This window comes from Charadrius vociferus, unplaced genomic scaffold (genome assembly GCF_000708025.1).
Source record: "Charadrius vociferus isolate BGI_N301 unplaced genomic scaffold, ASM70802v2 scaffold90, whole genome shotgun sequence".
Lineage (NCBI taxonomy): Eukaryota > Metazoa > Chordata > Aves > Charadriiformes > Charadriidae > Charadrius > Charadrius vociferus.
In genome coordinates, this window is record NW_009647222.1 from 6,388,043 (window position 1) to 6,409,990 (window position 21,948).

General features: G+C 40.1%; 1 protein-coding gene across 1 annotated transcript in view; it reads left to right on the forward strand.

Moving 5' to 3' along the window:
* The window catches only part of SOX5 (SRY (sex determining region Y)-box 5), a 254,825-nt gene that overhangs the window by 108,916 nt on the left and 123,961 nt on the right, over positions 1–21,948 (forward strand). The window contains 1 exon segment of the mRNA XM_009879668.1: positions 2,013–2,081. Within this exon segment, the coding sequence (XP_009877970.1) occupies positions 2,013–2,081 (69 nt within the window).

A 21,948-nucleotide genomic window follows, 5' to 3' on the forward strand; every position in this document is an offset into this window, starting at 1 on the left:
GATGTATTATCTTCCAATAGTGTTTTTTCTAAAAATAAGTGTAAGTAAGCATACAAATTCAGCCCTCCTGAATAATCTTCCAATGCTGCTTGAATTGAGCGATGCTGAGTAGGTATAAAAGGAACCAAATGTGGCATTTGGATTGTAATGTGACCAATGAAAGGGTTGGTTTTGCCAACTGTGTAAAAAAGTGGGGGAGAAGAATATAAAGTCAGTCAACAAGTGTGACTTTTTTTCTTCTACTCTTGAGGGGCTTGATTTTCAGCTCTTGCAAACATGCCCTCCACTGAAAACGTAAACATGTTTTCACACATGAATGGTTCCAACACATGGACACATGATATTTTATGCAAGAACACAACTTTTCTGTCATATATGCACCGTGCAAGTTTCAACAGAAATTAATGTCCAGTTTTGTGGACTTCCAGTTTTGAAGTACCTGTACTTCAATGTTTGTATTGTACCAAGAAAGTCTTAAGACAGACATTTAATCCTTGGTTTTCCCTGTTTTTGATTATTTAAAAACCTTATCTTAAATACTGTGTATTTTGGTCTCACATATGAAATCCCACACAGGGAGAACAGACGTGACTTACCTATTAAACTAGAGAATTTGTATCACAATGCTGTTTATATGGAGAAGGTCGATGAAGGTGTGAAGAGGGAATTGGCAAGATTTTTCCAGGTGGAGGCATTCGTGAAAATGAAAAAAAAATAATGAAGAGAATGGAAAAAGGCAGTAAGAAATCCTGTAGGATTGTTAATAGGATAACAACGATTTCTTTCAATTTAAGAAATTATATAATATAATTGTGTTATATAGAAATTAAAGTAACCAAACTTTTAAAAAAATGTATTGATAAAAGTTATTTTGGTTGCTTAAAGAGAGGCTCTAGAAAGGAAACATTTACTCTTTTAGATGTGGAGTTAACTATGAGTGAGTGTTTCTTATGCTAATAGTTTAATAATAGAAATGAAAGAAATACCTAAGGGGAAGAATGCACAAAATTCCTCCCAGTAAGTATGTATAAGTTCCCATCTGACCCTGAGATGTGTACACATACCACAGGGGAAGAGCAATACTCCTTCTAATGTTTGTACTGCTGTGCTAGCTATTCATGAGAGCAGAGCTTTTGTGATGACTCAAATGAAAGTTTTTCAAGTTTGCTTTTTAAGTTTGAGATATATAATGATTTATCTCCATCAGTCCTCTGAGGACTCTAATTTGGTTCCGTTACTGTCTTGCTTTTTCTTTCACTGTGTGTAAAATGTGTCTACAGTAAGGTCCCCAATCATTTAGTCAATGGCGAGGGAGGGTGGAAGTCCTTACAGAAAACACAGATGACTGAGAGGAGGCTACAACTACTCCAACTTCTATACTCAACTTCTGTAAATTAGTTTCAATGTTGAGCTGTGTAGCCTTGCACTGCTCCCTTAGTTCCTTTCAGCTATATACGGGTTGAAGAGTCAGTGATTTTCCCAAACCCAGTTCCATTCTCTTTGTGTCTGTTTCTGCATCGAGGAAATATGCACACTAATACCTTCCTTCTGGGCGTCAGATTTCCTTTTTTTGGAATTTTTGAATAGGTGGTGCCAAACTTAAAAAGAATATTACTGTCCATCCTACTTTTTTGCCTTTCCTGCCTTCCCCTACTATTTTCCGGCTTCTTTGCCAGTATTGTTCTTCCTCCAGCAAGTTGGAGCAAATGAGTGCTCACTTTTTGGGGATTTAGCAGTGCTGTTTCAGATAATGAGGAGAGATTCTTGCATCAGTCCTTCCCTTAATGTCCAACACAGCATTTTCCATAAGATTTCTTTTCACACTAGTATTAGCTATGAATTGCTCCTGAGCATGAGCCCCTTGCTTCAGCCTGGACTGCTGCTACCCACACTTGAAGGTTTCTTAGCTTTAATAGAGCCATTTAAAAAACAAAGCGAGGCGGAAGTTTCCTATGTACCGACTCCAGGAGTGATGATACATCTCACGTTTTTTCTGTGCAATTTCTCCACAGATTGCAAGACAACAGCAGCAGCTCCTGCAGCAGCAACACAAAATTAACCTTCTTCAGCAACAGATCCAGGTCAGAGACTGCGTCTCCACCCGTGCCCCTGTTATCTCTCTTCTCTCCTTTCTGGTTCCCCATGTTTTCCCTCAACCATTATTGTCATACCTTCTTTAAGAATCTCTGGAGATGGCTTACATCTTTTTTATGGAAACACATGAGGATGTTACCTGTAATTAAGTAAAAAAGGTCAGTTTCTGGAAGACCTTGTATGATTAACACTGCTCCTATAGGATCGGGAAGCAGACATGAGAGGAGCTGGTCAGGTGAGCAGGGGTTTGCAGGACCAAGTCTTCTTTCAGCCATAGATGAGAAGTGGCAAAAAATGTTGCCAGAAAGAGTTGAATTGCAATGAATCACCTACAGCTCTGTTCTCGAGGTTTTGCAGAAGCAGTTCTCTTCAGTGATCGGTAATTAAGTGTCCCTCCTTCCCTCTGCCCCAGGTGTTGAAAGTCCAGAAATTTTCAAGACTTTGGGTGAAGTATTATCTGAATGAGAAACTGGTCAAAAGGTTGGTTAGATTCTAGAGAGCAACTGTGTAGGGTCTAGGTATCTACAGGTTTACTCCTAGTAGTAGAAAAAAGTTGTTAACCCAATATAACCAGTAAACTTTATTTAACCTCTTTTTTTCCTTGAAGTATTCAGAAGTTTCTTTTCATGCCATTGACTGTATTTCATTACTTTTCTTCCATGTGTATATATGTGTGCCCCTGTTTTGGGAATAATGCAAATCAGTTTGCCCATGAAGGTTTTCACAGAATAACAAAGGAGGGGTTTGACATTTTACAGATATCTAGAATCATGGTAAAATCTGTCTAAGCATGCAGTTATGTATAGAGCATTGCAAGTCGCTGTGGAAATGGATGCTGTGTTTTGTTTGTTCAGTAACAACAGGATTTTCGTTCCAAAGCTTCTCATTAATATTTCAGAATTAGTTCCCTAAAATTATAGGCCATATCCCTAGCTGGTCTAGGAGAACTTAATTCCAGCAAAATCAGGAGTTGTATGGCTTCACACAAGAAGAAAAACTGTCTGTATCATTTCAGAGAATGTTCTATCAGTATCAAGACTTCTGTACCTATGAAAAACTTCTGGGGAAGGTGCACCTTTCTGTTCCAAGGCAACTTATATACAAGATGTGCTTTGCAGAAAGTAGTTTTGAGATTTGTAAGACCTGGCTTGGCCTTGACCTCTGTATTTTTTTCCTTCTTTACATTTGTGTGTGGGAGGGATTTTTCTTTATCGCTATATCTTTAATAAGCCTTAAAAAGAAAAACAATAGTAGAACCTCTACAATAGCAAGGAAAGTATTTACATTTTTAGCATTTAGCTATGGCAGAGAGAGAGGAAGTTGTTCTATAAGCAGTGAATAAAAATAAATTGAAGTAACATAATTTGACCCCAACCCTTTTAAGTTTTAAGGCCTTGTAGATAAGAATGAAGTATGTCGTTTTTAGGGTAGTGGAGAACACTGATTATTGATAATGAGATATAGAGCCTTTCATCTCTTGATCCCTGGTCCAAGTTTGACCTAAGTCAGTAGTAAATGAAAGTCAGCTAGCTACCATCTGATACAAGCTGCAAGCCTAAGAAATGATTTGGAGGCCTGTCTCAAGGGATTTGGGATGAAATATTGACCCTGCCAAGGTCAGAATTTCACCTCCAGGGTCCACTTCACACAAAACCCATCAGATTTGGGGCACCCTCCTTTTGGATGGTCACATGATTAAGGTCAAGAATTGAACAGGCAGAGAGACAATACTGTCCTCTCATTCCCACAGAGATGATCTATTTGTAGCGAAATTTTGATTATACTGCCTGCCTCTTGGCAGTTCCACGGTCTGTATGGTCATGTAGTCTCATGAACCCTGGCGGCAGCCCAATTATTGTGAAGTCACTGATAGGGAAAAACATGTAAAAATAAAAAAAACCCACCTTATTGATAGTGAATACAAAACAAAACATTTCTTTTCAGTTACACGCTTAGTTGACTGTTGTCAGAGAGAAGAAACAATTCCTGAAGAAATCTGCCTTTGTATATAAAGGGAGACAATGAAGTCACCCTAACATGCCCACGTTTAAAATGGTCTGTGAGTTTACAGTCAGGTTATGGTAGGTGGAACAGAACTGTGACATGAATGTAGCTGTGAGTTCAGCTTTTCTGACCTTGCCCTAATTAATCTAACAGGCTTCTGTCACATTGGCCTGGAGTTTTTAAATAGCATTAGATTTATTGACAGGGAAATATTCCTACAAAGTCTGGATAACTATTTGACTTATGTGCAATTGAATGATTAGGCTGCAGTTATGAACACAACCTATTTATGACAAAGGATTCGTTTTACTTGAGCCAATTTTTTCTAAGCTTGTAAGAGTTGCCATAATTCCAGATAAATTATTACGCAGAAAAAAGCTATTGAAATATTGTATTGAAAACATAATACCCTAAGGTTAAAAAAAAGCACAACCTGACTGACCCCATGATTTATGACTCTTTTCTCTGAGTGCGCTAACTTGGAAACAGTTCCCTTTCTCCGTACTCCAGCATACAATCACCGATACACACACAATACATAAGCAGGGAGAGACTGCAACATGTCTCTCCTCCTTAGAGGACTGCAAATACTGAGGGTAACTACAGCTCAATTACACTAGCCACTTCTGTGATGTTGAAGAAAGATGCGTTAACTACTTGAGCTTAGAAAAATGTACCTGGCACGTGAGTCTCTAATTGACATTATGTTTTCTTCAACTCCATCTCTTCTGGATTAACTGGAAGGAGGTTTCACTAACACAGAAGACAGCCAGATTATCTTGATATAGGGAGTTAAGTAAAGAGATAATGCTAAACTGGGGAAAAGTTGCAGATTAGATTAAATTTAAGAATCCGTATGACCTCAAAATTCTAATATATGGTTTGTACAAGATTTTGTGTTTTGGCAAATGGTCATAATAATATTTTTCTGGTTTTCAGGATGTTCTAGACCTAATTTGTGAAGAGGGTTGAGTTTCTCTGACTAATTAACTAAACGTCCCCCATCTTATTTTACGCCACTTTAGAATGCATCCTCCCATGCACACTGCTTTCTGTTCTATTTAATCTTTGTGTGTATGTGTATGGAAAAGGTTTTACTTTTAACAGCTTCTGCCTGCTGAGTATTCAGGGTCTTCTCCCCAGCACACTTCAGTCTTGCTATTTTACCAGAAATTAAACTGGAGTGCGTGCTCTATCCTGTTAACTCTTGTGCATCAACAGCCCCGAAGATCTCAGGTTGTGTTTCAGAACAGCTCCGTAGTGATCTGCAGCTGTAGAACAGGCTGAGGAAAGAGCATGCAGACACCAAGTATGGCTCAGCAAGTTTTTGGACTCAATCTAGTTTTGTCCTTCAGGGCCTCAGGGGAACCCTCACTGTCACCTCCCCATCTTCTTTTGTGCCGCCACAATCGGCTTCCTGGTGTCCTTGCTCTAGAACATGGTGAAGGGCTCTGTAGCTGTCCCATCGGGTGGGCAGAGAGTGAAAGCAACTTGAAGGCTAGTTGCTCCTTTTTCATGATGCTGAACTAGTCACCAGGACAGGCAATGAGCTTGCATGGTGAGGTGTCTTGAGGGGTGCCTCTGAGATGCAAAGTTTTGTGGGGTGGTGCAGTTTACACTTTCTGCTTGCACAGAGAAAAAGTCTAGCCCAGGTTGACGATTAAATAGTTAGCTTTGAAGCTCAGTGACGAATGTCACTTTAATTGAACTATATTTAAAATGAAATATGGTTGTTAAAATTCATAAAGCGATTCATATTCAGTAGGGCACTGTTGATAAAATAGGTCAACCTTGCAGCCTAAATTGTGATAAAACCGAAGTTGCTAATCTCACAATTTTGTAGAAAGCTTGACAATGTTTTGTGTTTTTCCCTCAAGCCCCAGCTCTTGGAGTCATGTGATGACAAAAATGCCAGCTTTCATTTCTTCAAAATGTAAACTTTCAGCTCTTGTATTTCCAGGCAAAATCTGAAACCATGAGCACTACAAGTTCCAAAATTAGAAGGCAAACAAAACGGAGGCCAAATGTTGTTTTTTAAACGGTTCTGATTTTTAGTCAAAATTTTTTTTGGAGAGCCCAGCTCAAGATCTTGGAACACTTCAGGTTGCCAGTAATGTAAAACTAAGATCTCAAAGCAGCAAGAAGCAACAGCGCTGCTTTACAATGTCTCTAACATTTGGGCCACAGTTTTGTTTGACTTTTTAGTTTAATACTGCCAGTACTTGGTTAATAATTTGTATTCGTTTCTGGGTGATGTACTTAGCCCAAGAACTGAGTACTATCTGAAACTTGAGAGCAATTCCTGCCAGGCGGCAGCCATTTGATAACTCTGTGTGTTTTAATAGAGGGATTTCTTTTTCCTTCAGAGCTAGAGGCTTGTCAGCAGATGTTCTAACAGGACACCTTTTCTGTTAGAAAGTTCAGATCCTGACTAAATCCTGATGCAAAGCTAGAAAGGCGCGCCTCCAGCCTGCTCCGCCTGCTGTGCGGGTTGTGACTTCTGCCCAGCGCCTGGCCGGACGGCGCAGGCAGCTCCAGAGCCTGGTGGCACCTGGCAGGCATGCTGGGGGACCCTGCTCCCAGGTGAAAAGCTTACCCATGGCCTTGATGGCCTCAGGTCTTGCAGGCCCTTCGCAGCCTGTGTGGCAGGGAGTGTGGGCACCATGGGCCCCCAGACTTCGCGCCCCTTTGGGTTGCAGGCTTCCTGGCTGTCCTGAATCCCTCAGCTGCCCTGGGTGTCCTCCTGGCTCTAAATAAGGCTTTCCTTTGTGAGTCTGGATCCACATTTCCACCCTCCCCACCCGCTGTCAGCTGGCTGTGTCCCTTTCCCCGTGAGTTTGTTGGTAGATGAAGAGGCCTGGCTGCGCTAGTATGTTCCCAAGTCAGAATATTCCCATTCTCATTAAGTTCTGAGGTTTAAGGTGGTTTTCCAATTTGGAATGTAATAAAATCTTGAACACTTGGAATTTCCTGCAGGATGGTTAGTCCCTTTTGTAGCCAGATCTATTTTTTGAAGTCTAGCTATATTTTGGGGGAGGAAAGATTCCAGCCTTCCAAAACACTGGTAAAAAGACCTGCTTCCAGGCTGCTTTAGATATCGTAATTTACCCACACAGTTATCTATGGTGATCGTTTTTCGTGGTTGTTGTTACTTAGATTTATTGTTACTGTTGAACTCCTTAGATGAGCAATCATCTGTTCTCCAGAACTGGCTGAATGATGTTCAGACCTGTTTGCACTCTCTGTGTTTGATAAAACATTGAGATTTTGATTGACCTATTTCAGATGGAGTTTAGTTGTAAAAAGTACCAGTGTCTCTCTCTTGTTGTGAAAAGACACTGACCGTTTGACTGTACATAAAGAAATGTGAAGATCTGTTCCCTGCCCCAACAAGTTTGCACTCTAAAATACTTCCAACACAATACTTCCATCCTTTCATGTTCTGTCACCTGCTGGAAAGCAAACTCCTGCAGGCTGCTATGTGAGCTAAGTACTTGGAGTACTTTGTGCCTATAGTAAGGAGGGTAGAGATCCTTACACTTAATCTTTGCCCTGTTGGTTTCCCCTCAGTGCAGCCATAAGGACTTGTGAAATTTCTTTCCTGGTCCCCAGCTTCTTGCATGTGTGTAACCCAGAGTTCTCTAGGAGGCTTTAAAGGGCTGTGGATGATGAATCCTTCACTCGAGATGATACAAAAATGAGCAACCACTACACAAGTGATTGGTTACAGATTCAGTAATGTCTGTTTTACCTCTCTCTGTATTACCATTTTCCCTGGGAATTCTGATTTTCTAAGAAGTCAGTGACAGCAGAGCAGTGCTTCGTGGTGCTACGACCCCTTTGCAAGCCATTGCACAGCAGAACAGTATTAGTTCTTCTGTAATTAGAGTCCTCTTTGCATATCAGAGAGAGGTGAGGACAAAAGGTTTTCTTGGTAGACAATAAAGCTGTTGAAGTGAGGGCCTGATCCAACTCCCACGGAACATAGTGAAAAGGCTCTTATTCATATTAGTGGGAGTTTAATGAGACCTTTCTTCAGTAGGAAACTGTGAGAAAGTATCTTCCTTCTCACTCTGCAAAATGTTTTCAGAACAGGCTCCGTCCACTGAGACGGTTTGTTTTTTGTTTTGTTTTTTGCCAGTGTGGATATGACAAGCTGTGACTGCACAGTCAAACTGAACAGGCTCGTGGATTGGGGACATTTTGTCCAAATTCATCATGTGTCAGGAGCAGCTGTTTTCCTGCAACTTGTAAACATGGGCATACTGGATTCAGTGAGACAGGCCCAAGAAGGAGTCACACTGCAGCCTTTCCCATGACTTTGCAACCTCTTCCCAACTGAGGTTGCCGGCAAAGAGGCTAAACAATTGTTTCTCACAAAAGCTCTGCAGCTGATGTCCTATCAGTTATCAGAATAACTCGCCTGTCCCTTGAGCAGGAAAAAGCCCCTGGGAAATTAATTATTCCAAAAAACAACCCCCCAAAAAAGAAAAAAAAAAAAGGCAAGGTTGAAGGAGGAAAAAGGGAAAGGGAGGAGTGAAAAGAAGAATCTAGGCTAGCACTCAGAATGAGCTAATTGCTTTCTAGCCTCGCAAGTTCAGTAAATAACGTGTGTGTTTGGCTGAAGGGTATGATGCACATACTTTAGAGTAACCTATGGGCCTTCACTTCCTTTCATTACTGTAAAAGTTAAGTTAGGTAGAAGATTGCAGAGGTGTTTATCTACACTTATTTCTGTGCCGAGCAACATTTTGCACTAATGTACCACATTTTTACTTCTAAAGATTACCTGTAGAGCGAGCATCTACAGATAATTCAGTCTCAGGACTTTCCTACGCTCTCATACAATCCAAATTTGGTGTCTGGTGTAGTGGCACCAGTGCAGACAAGGAGAATCTGCTTGGGATTTCTACAACTTGAATTGCAAAGGCATGTTTTCATCAGACAAATCAGTTTTTTTTTTCCTATGCTGGGCCACATGATTGCAACAGCACTTGCTGATAATGAAGCTTTCTCCAGTGTTACCAGTCCAAATGTTGAGAAATTATGAGATTGTTTTGAACTTCATGATTTTTTCTTGCGATTTTAGCATCTTTTCCTGATCTCCTTTTTGTTACTGAGTTTTCAGTGTTCCCATTTTCCAGTTCTCTCACACAGTCACAAGGGAGAGCCAGAAACTTATTTTTATTAAAAAACCAAAGTGGAACACTGAGACACCCCAAATAATCTGGCAGCTAGGGCTAAGAAATATGCCAGTAGTCAAATCCAGTCTTTGCAGCTGGCAGCGTTGTACTCCATCTTGGTCTCTCTCCCCTCAGCAAGCATTCTCTCAGAGACCTCTCTCTCCAGGGCCCTGTCTGTCTTTCTGTTTTCAGATCCCCTCTCCAATTTCAGCATCTCGCTGAGGCACCCCACAACTCTGACCACTTCCTTCCACTTCCGTCCAGCTCCCTGACACTGCGATGCTGAGCAGTCTTCCTTACGCAGCTGCCCACCCTTTCCCGCATCAGCTCCTCCTTTCTGCCAGCCCTCCCGTTTCTTTTTCCTCCTTGTCATTATTTCCACAGTCTTTTTAATGGTTTTGGTCGGCGTTTTATTTGCTATAGAGTGTGTATGTGTAATGTTGTAAACGTTCGTGTTCAAAATGCGTGGGGCAGTGTACCTGTGTGAGTGTGGGCTCTGTTCACGTTTGTGTACCCGTGCAGGTATTTACACAGCGGGAGCAGAAAGTACCACGGTAGTTTGTATAAGTGGCTTGGGAAGATGAACATGAACTCTTTATGGCTGTGATCTTGTCCGTATGGAGCGTGTGTAGTCATGAGCACTTTTGTTGTGCAGCCAAAAAAGGCTGCTAGTGCTGCCTCTGCAGTAAGGTAAAGCAGGAGATAACAATAAATTTTTTACTGCTGGCTGGTGGAGGTGTTTAGGATGTGTTTTCTTTATATCTTCATCCGCCCCTAATTGAAGATGCTTTAAAATTGAATGACTAGCAGTCAAAACGTGTTTGCTTCAAGCTGAGAAGAAAAATGCTGGTGTCTCTGCTTCCAAACTGATTGCGCTTTGTACACAACTGACAGCCACAGTCACTTTGAGTGACTGATAAGTGGGAAGCTTTGCCACTTATCAAGGAATGCACGCTGAAAAGAAAGGACTGGAGCCGTTCAGATGCTTTGGCATGTTCAAAATAACATCTCACATCAGTCAGACTCAGAGGCACTAGGAGACATTTCAAAATAAACTTTATATCTATCTATCTATCTAGAGGCAAAGATTCAATTTAACAGACAAATCACTGTGTGGCATCACATTGGCTCTGAAAAGGAGAACATCATTATAAGGGTCACCAGTTGCAAAATGACTCGGATAGCTGCATAATTTGAGAGCATTTATTGTAGGGTCTCACCCCCCAGAACAAACCTAAATTTGAAAATTCACAACTGCGTATCATTCTGGTGATTCCTCTCAGTTGGAGGTTTTCACCCCTGTTGGCCAAGCAATATTTAGTTTATGCTGCACATGACAACCTGAAACATCCCAAAGAGAATGAAACGCTAAGCCAAATTCTGATCTCATCTATTTCTTCTTTGATACCATGACATTATTGAATGTGTTTGGGATTGCCTGGCATTAACTAAAATCACAGATTGGTTATTGGGGTTATTTAGGAGTTGCTGTGCTTTTCAGTGACACACAGCATGAATAGAAGAGGGAACTTTTTTTGCTACATGTTTGTTGGTGATACTATTTGGTGATACTTACATTACGAGATTTTGACCGGCAGGAGCTGGGGTGTGAGGGTACATTTTCTTGTACTGACTCTGTAATTACAATGGTAACAGCCAATGTAGGGTTTGTTAGGCCCACTGGAGGTGGAAATGTTTCAACCTGCATTAGAAAGCATCATAGGAGTTAACCTGTTACAGCCATCCCTGCAAACATTGAGTAGAAATACAAGGACACATCATACACAGAGCTGAGATGCGATGTGGGTCTTCATGTAAAACGGGAGAACAACGAGGTACAAGCAAGTAGTTTGTCATTTCCCAAACTGAAATTTGGATGGGAGATACAAAGTTTTAGCCTGTGTCCGCTAGTAGTCCTTAAACAAAAGAACATTTTCATGCCTGCTGCCAGGTTTGCACCTCCTGTCCTGGCAAGATTGGGAGTGTTGATGTATAAGGACCATTATCCTCTGTTAAGATTCTAAGCACTGCATCTGAACATCTAATTCTGCCCAGCTTGTTCTGTCTAAAATGGTTGCTTTTCTAACCAAAGTGGCTATATTTGAGAGACTGGTTATGTTTGGCATTCCAAAGTTGCTACCGGCCCCCGTACATATGTTGTCAAGAGGGAGAAATTTGAGGATCATTTAGTTTCTACTGGCAATGTCTTGCTTTTCTGATTCATCTCTTGCCATGTTAAGTGGTCAGGACTTCGTTTTGATGGTTCATTCAAACTCTCTGCTGGAATAATGGCTCAAAATGATTCAGTGGGACAAGTATGGTTCCACCTACTGAATCAACACCACTGTCTTCACCACCTTGGATTTTCCTCAGACATCTGGCATCCAAAAGCTGGTGTCTTACCCTGCACAGTTTAGGAGACAAGATGAGCTCACCATTGGTGGTAATAGAATGGAAGAGGCCAGAGACAACAGTTTTATTTTTGTTGTCCATTTTCTATCAGCTATCTGCTACTGAATTTTATTGTATAAATTAAAGTGGAGGGCAATTACTTATGCTTGGTGTTTCTAAGAAGAGTAAATGAAACAGTTAATTCACTTGAAGGATAGTGATTGAAGGGACAATGTGAGCGAAGCCTGGCTTAGAAGTTTGGAGGAGAGCGAACGGTACAGTTGTCATATGGAAGTCCTTGTTGAGCAAAGATCAACTAGAGAGTTACAGATCTCGTGCCAGCTGTCTGTATTTTGCGTTTTGTATTTAATATCTAAGTTCAACTTCCATGCATGAAAGTTGAATATAATGTGTAATGGGTAAATAATTGTAAGGAACCATTTCAGATTTTCATTCAAATGAGTTTGAAGTATGCTTTAGAGATGCTGAGAGGTATATGTCAGTTTCCTGTATTTAGAAGTTTAATAAAATAATTGCAGTTCCAAGATAAATGTAATAAAGTTATAAAAACTAACATGAAGACTTAAATGAAAAGTAATAATAATAATAATAATAATAATAATAATAATAATAATAATAAATGGGACAAATTTGATTCACAGTACTTGGAGTTTATAAATATTTGATACAGTGAGGAAACTCATTTAAAATTGTATGTATTACAAAATAGTTTTTATCAGGTCTGACTTCTTTGAAAGATGATAGAGATAGTGTTCAGCAAATTATTCTAAAGTTGAAACGTGGATAGTTTCAACAAAATTGTTCATAGATAGCAATTTAAAATGGATTTGGACAGAAATGATAAAAAGAATTCTATACTTTTGTATGCTGTGAAAATTATATACAAAGAAATACATTAGTTAGGTAATGAAGTAAGGCATTTGAAAGTTACAGGTGCCAGAATTAGGTTAAATAGGTATCTTTCTTTTATTCCCATGTATCTCTGTCATACCTATTGAATAAAAAATGGTATCCTGGGGGAGTTGAATTACATGATAATATAATTGTAGACTGTACTCCCAAGAGGAAAAATTAAAATTATGTTGACAACCTTAATTCTGGCATTCCCTAATATCTGAGTCCTTGACTTTTCATCCAAAGTAACATTATTTTGACTGTGTTTCTATGTGGCTTTAATGGCTGTAAAAGCACATAATACTGATGCACCAGCCACCTATAATGTATTGTCAGCACAGCTTGAACCCTGAAATGTCAGCATGGGAGAAGTGCCAAATGTCACTTGAGTTACAGGAGAAATGCTATGTTCTGCTGGGCTAGCAGGACAAAACAGTTCTCTGGTTGTGGTGGATAGGAGCCTGTGTTATGAAGCCCCTCTCTTTCTGTATCCTGTTTCCTTTCTTCCTCCTTTTTTTTTATTTTATTTTGGTCTCCATCAAAATAGAGACGATTATTTTTTTTTTCTATTGTTGTCCTTGGAAGGGGAGATAGATTGCTTGAGTGCCTTTGTTGAATTTGGGCTGTCTGTGTTGAAAATGGAGTTTGACTCTTTCTTTTCAATGCCCTCTGGTTGCTCCCCCTGTCCTCCCTCAGTGGGACTGGGGCCAGATTGGATGTAACCACAAGTTGCCACTAATCAGTTTTTTCCTCCTAATTTATCATACTTGTTAGGCTTTAGCAAGAAAATTGAGGCTGAAGGTACAAAATTCAAAGCCAAAGATCTTTTAGTTAAGGAGTCTCTTGCTTTGGGTATTTGATGGAAGTCTTCTTAAGCATTTGGCCCTGTAAAGCTCTCTGTGGTGAGAATATGTTTCCTTATCTTTCACACTGCGTGTAGAGTCTTGTCTGCAGTTTAAGCGTTACTGAGCTGCAGCGTGTCAGCGAGAGGGGATTTTTTATGTACTGCGTGTAATGAGTTTTTAAGTTCTTAACATCCTTAAGAATCATGTGCCTCTACATTAAGCATCATTTCCAGTTGCTTTAACCCTGGAGTCTGAATTTGTAGTTCAAGAACAAGCAAACATATACTAAACATCTGATTGGTTATGTTCTCACCCTATACCCAGAAGTCAGCTACCTTATACACGCATAGGCACACATTTTCATGCATACATTTGGAATGCCCCAGTTCAGATATCAATTGCAAACATGATTACTTTCCTGGACATGGATTTTTAGAGTCTCTAAAGGATTTATGGAGGAAGGAATAGGGGTGTTTTCCGTGTGGGGGCCACAGGTTATTAGTAATTACCAAATTATAGCTGATCTTAGATGTGAATTGTTCAAGGCTTTATGAATTCTTCAGCCCTGCTGACAGCTCCTCTTCAGCTGTAATCGTGGCAAATAGAGTGAACCCTTAGCTTAGATCAAGATGCTGATGATCGCAGTGTTCCCCAGTGATGTGGACAGACTGATGCATGCACCGGGAGATACAAAGTAAGCAGAAACGGACTCGAATTATTTGAAATTAGAAAGCTTTAAGGAAATAAAACCTTCAAGCTTCCTTCTTTTCCCTTTCTGTCATTTTTTTTTGATGACTCTACAGCTATAGACACCTCTGTTAAGGTTGCCTATGTTCTTTCACAGAACCCAGTTCTGGCAGCAGGAGGTTTCCGTGGGTAGGATAGCTCCCCAGATACAGGATAGATCCAGGAGTTTCTTTGCCATTGTGTTAGGAAGTAAAGTTGTGGAGAGCTGATATATTCCAGTGACTAGCATTAGAATTATGCTATTGCTTGTATTTCTTCTGTACTTGAGAGAAAGGCGGATTTGAGTTGTTATTTTTCAAGAATTTTAGCTTTCTGTGTCATGAGTTTCAGGGTGTTATTTAAGTGTACTTTCCTTGTATTATTTCTTATTGCACAGTTAAGTATTCCTGTCTTTTTGGTACAATCAGAGTAAAGATTCAAATTGTAATCAATTTACCGACATAGAATTCTGTATTCTATGTTAATAATATTCACACTTCTTATTTAAAAAGAAATGCATCCGTTTTAGCTGTTCTTTACATCCTCTCTGTGTATAGAGGTGGATTTGTTGAAATCACAAGTTTGCTTTCTGCGTCTTTTGTGAGGGTTGTTTGAGCTCAGTATCCTCTTAGCAGAAACTCTTGCAAAAGGCCCCGTGGGAGGAAAATTGTCCATTGTGTTCTTTTGAAAGCCGGCTATCTTTTTTCCTGGAGCTGGGCTCAAGCAAGTTTATTCTTCCACTCAGGGATATCTTAGGAGGTTCCTGTCCTTTCTGGTGCCTAGGAAGCAGAGCTCAGATACGTATATTGTATTTGTTGCCATCATATAATCTGTGCAACTTCCCTGCAAATATAAAGAATTATGCTTTCCCCAGCTGTTCATTTGATAGGATTCTAGCCCTTCATTTAGAGAAAACTGCGCTTCTCCGATTCACATTGTTTGAACCATGGCCTCCCTTCTATACCTATTGTTTGTTTTGTCTTTTTTTGTTGTGCGTAACAGGTGTTTCTTTCAGACAGCCAAGGCAGCAAGGCAAGGGCTTCCTTTATGGCAGATCTCTTGAGACGTTGATTAAACTCTTCTTTGTGATAAAAATGCCACTGCCTTTAAATGAATTGCACATGTAATCTGTATTTGCACAAATGCCCTCCATCCCTCTGCCCTCATTGCTGCAGTCTGTCTCTCTTTTGGTACGTGTGATTGCCTTTTCTCCTGTCTTTCGCCGCAGAACTGATTCCTTTTTACCTTCGTGATACTGCACTCCCCTCAGAGCCTGGATGCAGCCATGGGAATGGTTTAAAAAGAGCAAACTGTTTGTGTAAAAAGAGATCCCTTTTCTCCAGTGTTTCCTGTTGCTTCCTTCGCAAACACCATCGTCAGATGGCTGGGAGGACCTTCCTCAGGGCTTCTCGAGGGGGAACCAAGGGTTTGAAACTAGGCATTTTTTCTGCATCTACTGGAACAGGTCTGAGTCCAGCGGTTTATAGGTAGCACAGATATTTTCCTGCCCATCTTCCTTTTTTCTTTCATGCAGTCTCACCTGCTGTTGAGGAGGGCCCACTGCTAACAAGCTGAGTTGCCTGGCTTAGGCATGGGGATACTTCAGGGAGGTCTGGTTGGTTGTGGCAAGAGCTTAGGTGTGTTGTAGGGAGAAGGCATGTGCACCATCATACCAGTACCCCGTGATACCAACTTGTGTAACGTACATTTAATATTCTTCCTAGTTTTTGCTTAGAATAGGACTTCCACACTTCCCAGTGTGATCCCTTTGACTCTCTAGATGTTAAGATAACCAGAGAAGCAGTGCAAACCAAAGAGGTTGGTACCATGGTTTTGAGGGGCTCAGTTGGCCCACACTGTTCAGCTATCCTGATGGAATATTGCTCACCTATAATGTGTTATTTTCATGCCCTTCTCTTTATTCCGGGACATTTTTTGGTTAGAAGCCCCAGGGGTGAACAGATACAAATATGCATTAGTCAGAAGAGATGTAATGGATGTCCTGGGAGCTGTGCCAAACAATTAAGAATATAGGCGTAATGATTTACAGGGTAAGCAAAACCTCGAGAGAACGCTACATCTGTACAGGCTGCCCTGTGAATCTGCAAAAGTCAAATAACTTGCATCATTTCAATCTACCAGAGATAATGCATATCTAAGGAACGAATATGGATGGACTCTTGCTTTCAGTCTGAGACATACCTTCTGCTGATGACTTTCTGTTGCTTTCATCAGTTGTTAGAGCTTCCCAAATGTCATCTACAGTGCCTCGGAGATCCTCTCTATATAGAGTGTGTTTTTCCTCCTGGTGCAGACCGACAGGCGGTTACAGTGGCAGGGGTATCAGCACAGCCTAGATGTGACACTAGCATTGTATCTATTTTAGTGCCTAACTTTGTGGCAGTGGCAGCATCTGTGGAAAATATGAAGATAACTGTCAGAAAGAGGGTTTGAAGGGCGTTTAATTTAGAAACATTAAACCCCCCCCCTGCTGACATTTGCTTACCGTGCAGTAGTTAACAGTGAAGATGGGGCTTTAATAATGCTATATAATATGGTTTCCTAAATTGTTTTTTCTCTTAAAATGTGTTGCCTGTTTTTTGTTAGTGTTTAGCTACCCAGTGCAATAAACAAAGTTCATTACATTATTTGACTCAAAACCAATGAAGTTTTATTTTGTTTTTTTCTTACCGTATAGATAGTAGGGGCCTGAAACTCCCTCTTCCTGTACTAGTGTAAAACATCATAAAATCAGAACATGAGCATTTAGAGACACTTTGTGCTGAAATAAACGACCAAGATGCAGAAGAGACTAATATGATGTAACAATTCTATCAAGTTCCACACAGTTCCTTCTCTGTATTTATTTTTATTATGTTGAAGGAACCTGAGCCACTGTTTTAGTAGGTAAATACAAACAAAAATAGACTGTTTAAAAAACCCAAACTGTTCTGAAAGCAACCATTTCTTATGTTCAGGCACACAAAGTTCTCTCACAGGCAGCTTTTCCTAGAGTGTGGGGGCATTTTCTAAGAGCATCGCACCCATTTTCTTTCAGACAACACCTCCCCATTCCATCAGGAGGTGCCCTTTTGTAGGAGGTTAAGCCTTCTTTCCACCAAGAGGGGACTTGAGGAGGCTCCCTTGGAAGCCTGTCGTCGCTGTTCTTGGATTTTGCAAGACAGCGATGCTTCCTGAGACATGTATGAAGCTCACCTGCCCAGAAAGATTGCTACTCAACAGTCTGCTTTAAGACGGCTTTGCATGCGAAAGACTGATTTTCTCCGTTTTGGGACTATCGCTCAATGGAAATGTCAGAAATATGGAAGGATAAATACCGAGTTACATTAAAAAGAGAAAAAAAAGCACTCTGAAATTATCTCCTGGCTCCATGTTTTCCGAGGTTTTGCATTAGCGGGGACGAAGTCACGGTGTGTTGACACAGTCTAATGTGCAATGACATAATACCTGGAATATGGAGACAGCGAGAGGCACAAAATCAAACTTATCTGAGTTTTCACAGGAAAAGAAGGGATTAAACTTTGCTGGTTAAAATATGGATTTTTTTTTTAAATAAAAACTATCCTAGTTCGATTGAGATAAACCTACTGAGATCTAATTCTATCCAGTCCCTGGGAAAAGTGGGCCTTAAGATGTTGAGCCTATTTGCCCAATCCCTTTTTTTAGAAATAAAGATTAGGGTAGGAAGTTTGGTCCTTATCTCTAAGGTTCTTACTGCTTCAGAAGGAAACTGAAATACTTACATGAAGGACACTTTCTTGAACTCGTGATTTGTCTTCACTCAGATTATTTCAAAAAGCTTTGGCAATGTAGATTTCCCACAATGCTTGGCTATTTTTGTTTTACATATCTTAGAGGAACTATGATAAATTGTTGTTACTGCCTATTAAATAGCAGAAAGAGATGTCAAAATACTCTAGTGACTTAAAATTCAAATGTTACTGTATGTGCATGGAAACTTTGATCTGGAAGCATCATCCCCCATTTCATAACTGCCAGGTGTGATCCTTCTCTGCCTTTTCATCCCTTGTGGTTACTTATAGCTCTACAAAATAACATTCAATCACTAAGTTTTACTTGCATTTCACAGCCTATTTGCACAGATATTAGTATTAGAGTATGATCCAGGTCTTACGTGGCACCGTCATCACTGGATCTTGGAATATTTTTTTTTCTTTCTTTTTCTTTCTTTCTTTCTTTTTTTTTTTTTTTTTTTTAAAGCATCCTGTTTTTCAGACCAGGGGAATTGAGGACAGAGGGGAAGCAGCTTGCACATTGTTAGGCTGTAGCTCATTGCCAGAACCAGGAACAGAACCCAGATTGTCAGTCATCTCCCATTGGACCACAATACAAAATGTGAACTGAAGTGCAGAGTTATCGGAGATTCAGGCCTTCTAGGTTTTTATCTTCTGTCTCCATTTTTACTGTTTTTCTGTAGAATTTCCCATTTCGGTGATAGAAATCGAATACAGACTGCAATGGTTGTGGGATGAGAATGAAGCAGGGAAGCACGCGGAAAACAATCCCTGTTAGTTTCAGAGTCAGCTTTGTGTTGCTGGCATTCCACTGAATCACATCTGGAGAGTTTAATGGGGAAAATCTGATCTGATCCATCAGTAAAATGTGAGTGAATAAATGGTAAAAAGTTTGTGAGGGTCAATTTCTGTTCTCTTCAAGGTGAGAAGACTATTTTCCTTGCATTTTTAACATTTTCTGTGTTGAAATTTTTCTAGATCCATTCTTTGTAACAAAGCCAAGACTTTGTCAGCACATACATTTCTTTTTCAACCGTCCCTTGATTCCATGAAAACTGCCTAAACAAATCAGAGTGTCAGGCACTTACCAGTCATTATGCACGAACCCTCTCCTCACCTTGACCACTGCTAGGTTTTTATTCCATTCTGGCTGCGCTAAGCTGTGCTAAATGTGAGTGGGATGCCTGCCCATGTTTTTTTGTCCTGGCTTGATCTGCTCCAACTCAGAGTGGTTCATTCACTGACTTGCTTTCTTTTCAGTTTCTGGTTACTTGTCCTGCTTTATGCCAGTCTTGGGGCTCTGGTTACCTAAGGCCAGCTTGTTGTGTTTAACAGGCACAAATGGCTGTGCCTCAGGCCTGCTTTTCCCTCCTCTCCCCCTTCTTCTTCTGTTTTTCATTTAATGGCTTGCTAATAATGAAACCACAAAGGCAACAGTAGGGGCGGCATAAACACATGCTCACCTACGGGAGAGTTGCTGATGTTTTAGAATTAAAAAACAAAACAGGATTATTATGATAATAAAAGGCAAGACAGGTGCTGGGCATTTTGTTTGTTCGCTGATTAAAACAGTCACAGTGTGACATCTTTTCATATAATAAACTAAAGAGGGAGGTGGATTATTGCACTGCCAAGGCTTTGAGTATACCTTAACAGAAAATATCTGAGAAGGACCATCTGATTTTAAGGGTCACTGTGTATCACTGCATGCCCGGAATATACCTGTTTCATAGGGAGGCGGGCAGGAAGTCAGATATTCAAAATAATTTGTCAGCTGCCAGAGCGTTCGTTTCCTTCTAATTTGGTGTAGTCCTTTGTTAAGTCCCCAAGAAACAAGAGAGGGGACTGTCTAAATCTATGCCTCTGCCATTGAATAGGATGTCAAGTTGTGGAGGCAAGGCATATGTTGCCCTCCTTGTTTCTCCCATCTTCATAGTAAGGTGCCCAGCTTCTGTTAGGCGATTGTGAGCCCTGATCCTTTCCTAAACCAATATTAAGGTGTTTTGGATTGAGTTTTAAAAATCCTTAATCCTGTTCATCCCCCTCTGACCATATTGTGCTTGTATTTTTATAAAACTACTTTCCTAGATTTGTCTTTCCTATTTTTTAATAAATCGGTTACTTCATATCTGGTAGAACTTTATTTTGTGGAAACAGATTTTAGTCATAAGCGCCCTCATTTTCTGTCCTTTAGGCTCTTTACACTTGCATAAAGTTCTTGGCATAGCAGAAACTTTGCTATGTTGGGAGTTCCATCTTTACACTTTTATGTGCGTGTGTCATAAGAATTCTCTGCATTGTGCAATTAACAGTTTCTTCTCATGCCTGATGCTCTAAATCTGCAAATGCAGTACGTAGGTACTTTTTTCTTTGTCAGGCTGCTTCAGGCTAAATGTTTAGACTGCCACTCTGAGTTAATTACACACCTATTTGAAGTTAAGCTGTTGACTGGCAAATAAAATAAAATACTTGTTCCAGCCCTGTGGAATGGTTATCGAGGTTGACACAATACTTTCTGCTTTGTCCCTTTCTACTTTTCAATCTCTCCACCTGCTCCACATGCTACTTTTCTAGGTAGGGACACAGTATTTGACAGACAAGAAATTACCTTTAGCAAAGGGCACCAGCTGATGTTTCAGAAAATATGTGTGCAGAAATCATGATGATAGTCCTTGTCAAAGTTCTAAATATTGCAAGTGAAAGAAACATATCCTTCTGGATGAGAACTGAGTCATTTCATCTCTACCAACTACAGCTAAAAATATTGATCAGTAAAGGCAGCCATAGATCTGGATAAACCTGTTAACCATAACTGTTAACCCTCTGGAATGAAAGAATATAGTGGGCTCTGCCTTTTTTCCCCATTTGTTTCCAGTTTCCACAGTTTTTCTAATCTCCTGCTGCCATGTGAAATAGGTGTTCGTAGGGTAGGCAGCTCTCTTTTCACAAGACGATTATGCCTGTCTTGCTACTTGCAGAAGTATTGGGTTTTCTTAGGTAAAAATGCATTTCACTGACTTTGTGCAGGAAACTGAGGGATTCAGTACTTGTTTTAAAATGAGGTGATAAACAGGCTAAGGTACTGATAAACTTTTTAATTTTAAACTTTTGATTTTTTTAGTGAAAGACTAAGATTTTTACCCATAAGCATCTTAAGCATGAAGTCTTAGAAAGCAGGGAATTGTTCCAACACCCGTTAAAAGCAGTAATGAAATCCTTTGTCATTAGCAGGCATTGTTTTGGGAGAATAAATTTCAGTAAGACAAGTGGTCAAGACAGAAACCTCTGGGTGTTTGTTAAAGGTTATTACTTTCTTTAAAATCCCTTGCATGCTCTTCGCCTTCTCCTCAATATACACATACAAACATATTTCTGGAGTTCACTTATGTTACTTTACAACATATACTGATTTTACTTAGCAGTTTCATATACAATTAGAGGGATGAAAGTGCTCTCGGTCTTCAGAGGAAAAACAGGATGAGAATTAATTTCTTGTTGAGTTGGTGTCAGAAGCAGCTAGACATATGAAAGAAACTGGGATCTTCTTAGTCTGCCTGTTTGATTTTAGAGGAGGCTTAGATGTTTACTGAAATTTCCAGCCTTTCGAGATTCACTTGTGAATGCTTTATTCGTAGCTGCCACTGAAAAAAGTATATGTTACTAACATAATGCAGATTTTTTTCAGCTGGACTAACGTATCTATACGAAACGTTTCGTGTGTGTGCATGTGTAAGTCAGCATTGACAATTCAGCAAACCACTAGGACAGAAGTGGTTTCAACTGTAATAATTTTCAGAATGTATCAAGTGCGGTTTGCTTAGATTTTCCTTAGATTGTACTGTACTAAAACTATCGTTGGTTTTGTTCGTATCTTTCTTGGATACGATAGTGCTGCTGAATGCCTTCTTGCAGTGTTTATTTCTATCACAGAGGACTGGAAGATGTGTGAATGATCTGAAGAAGGCAAACTCAGTGGAGGGACCAATGTTTGTAACTTCTTTATCCACTGAGTCC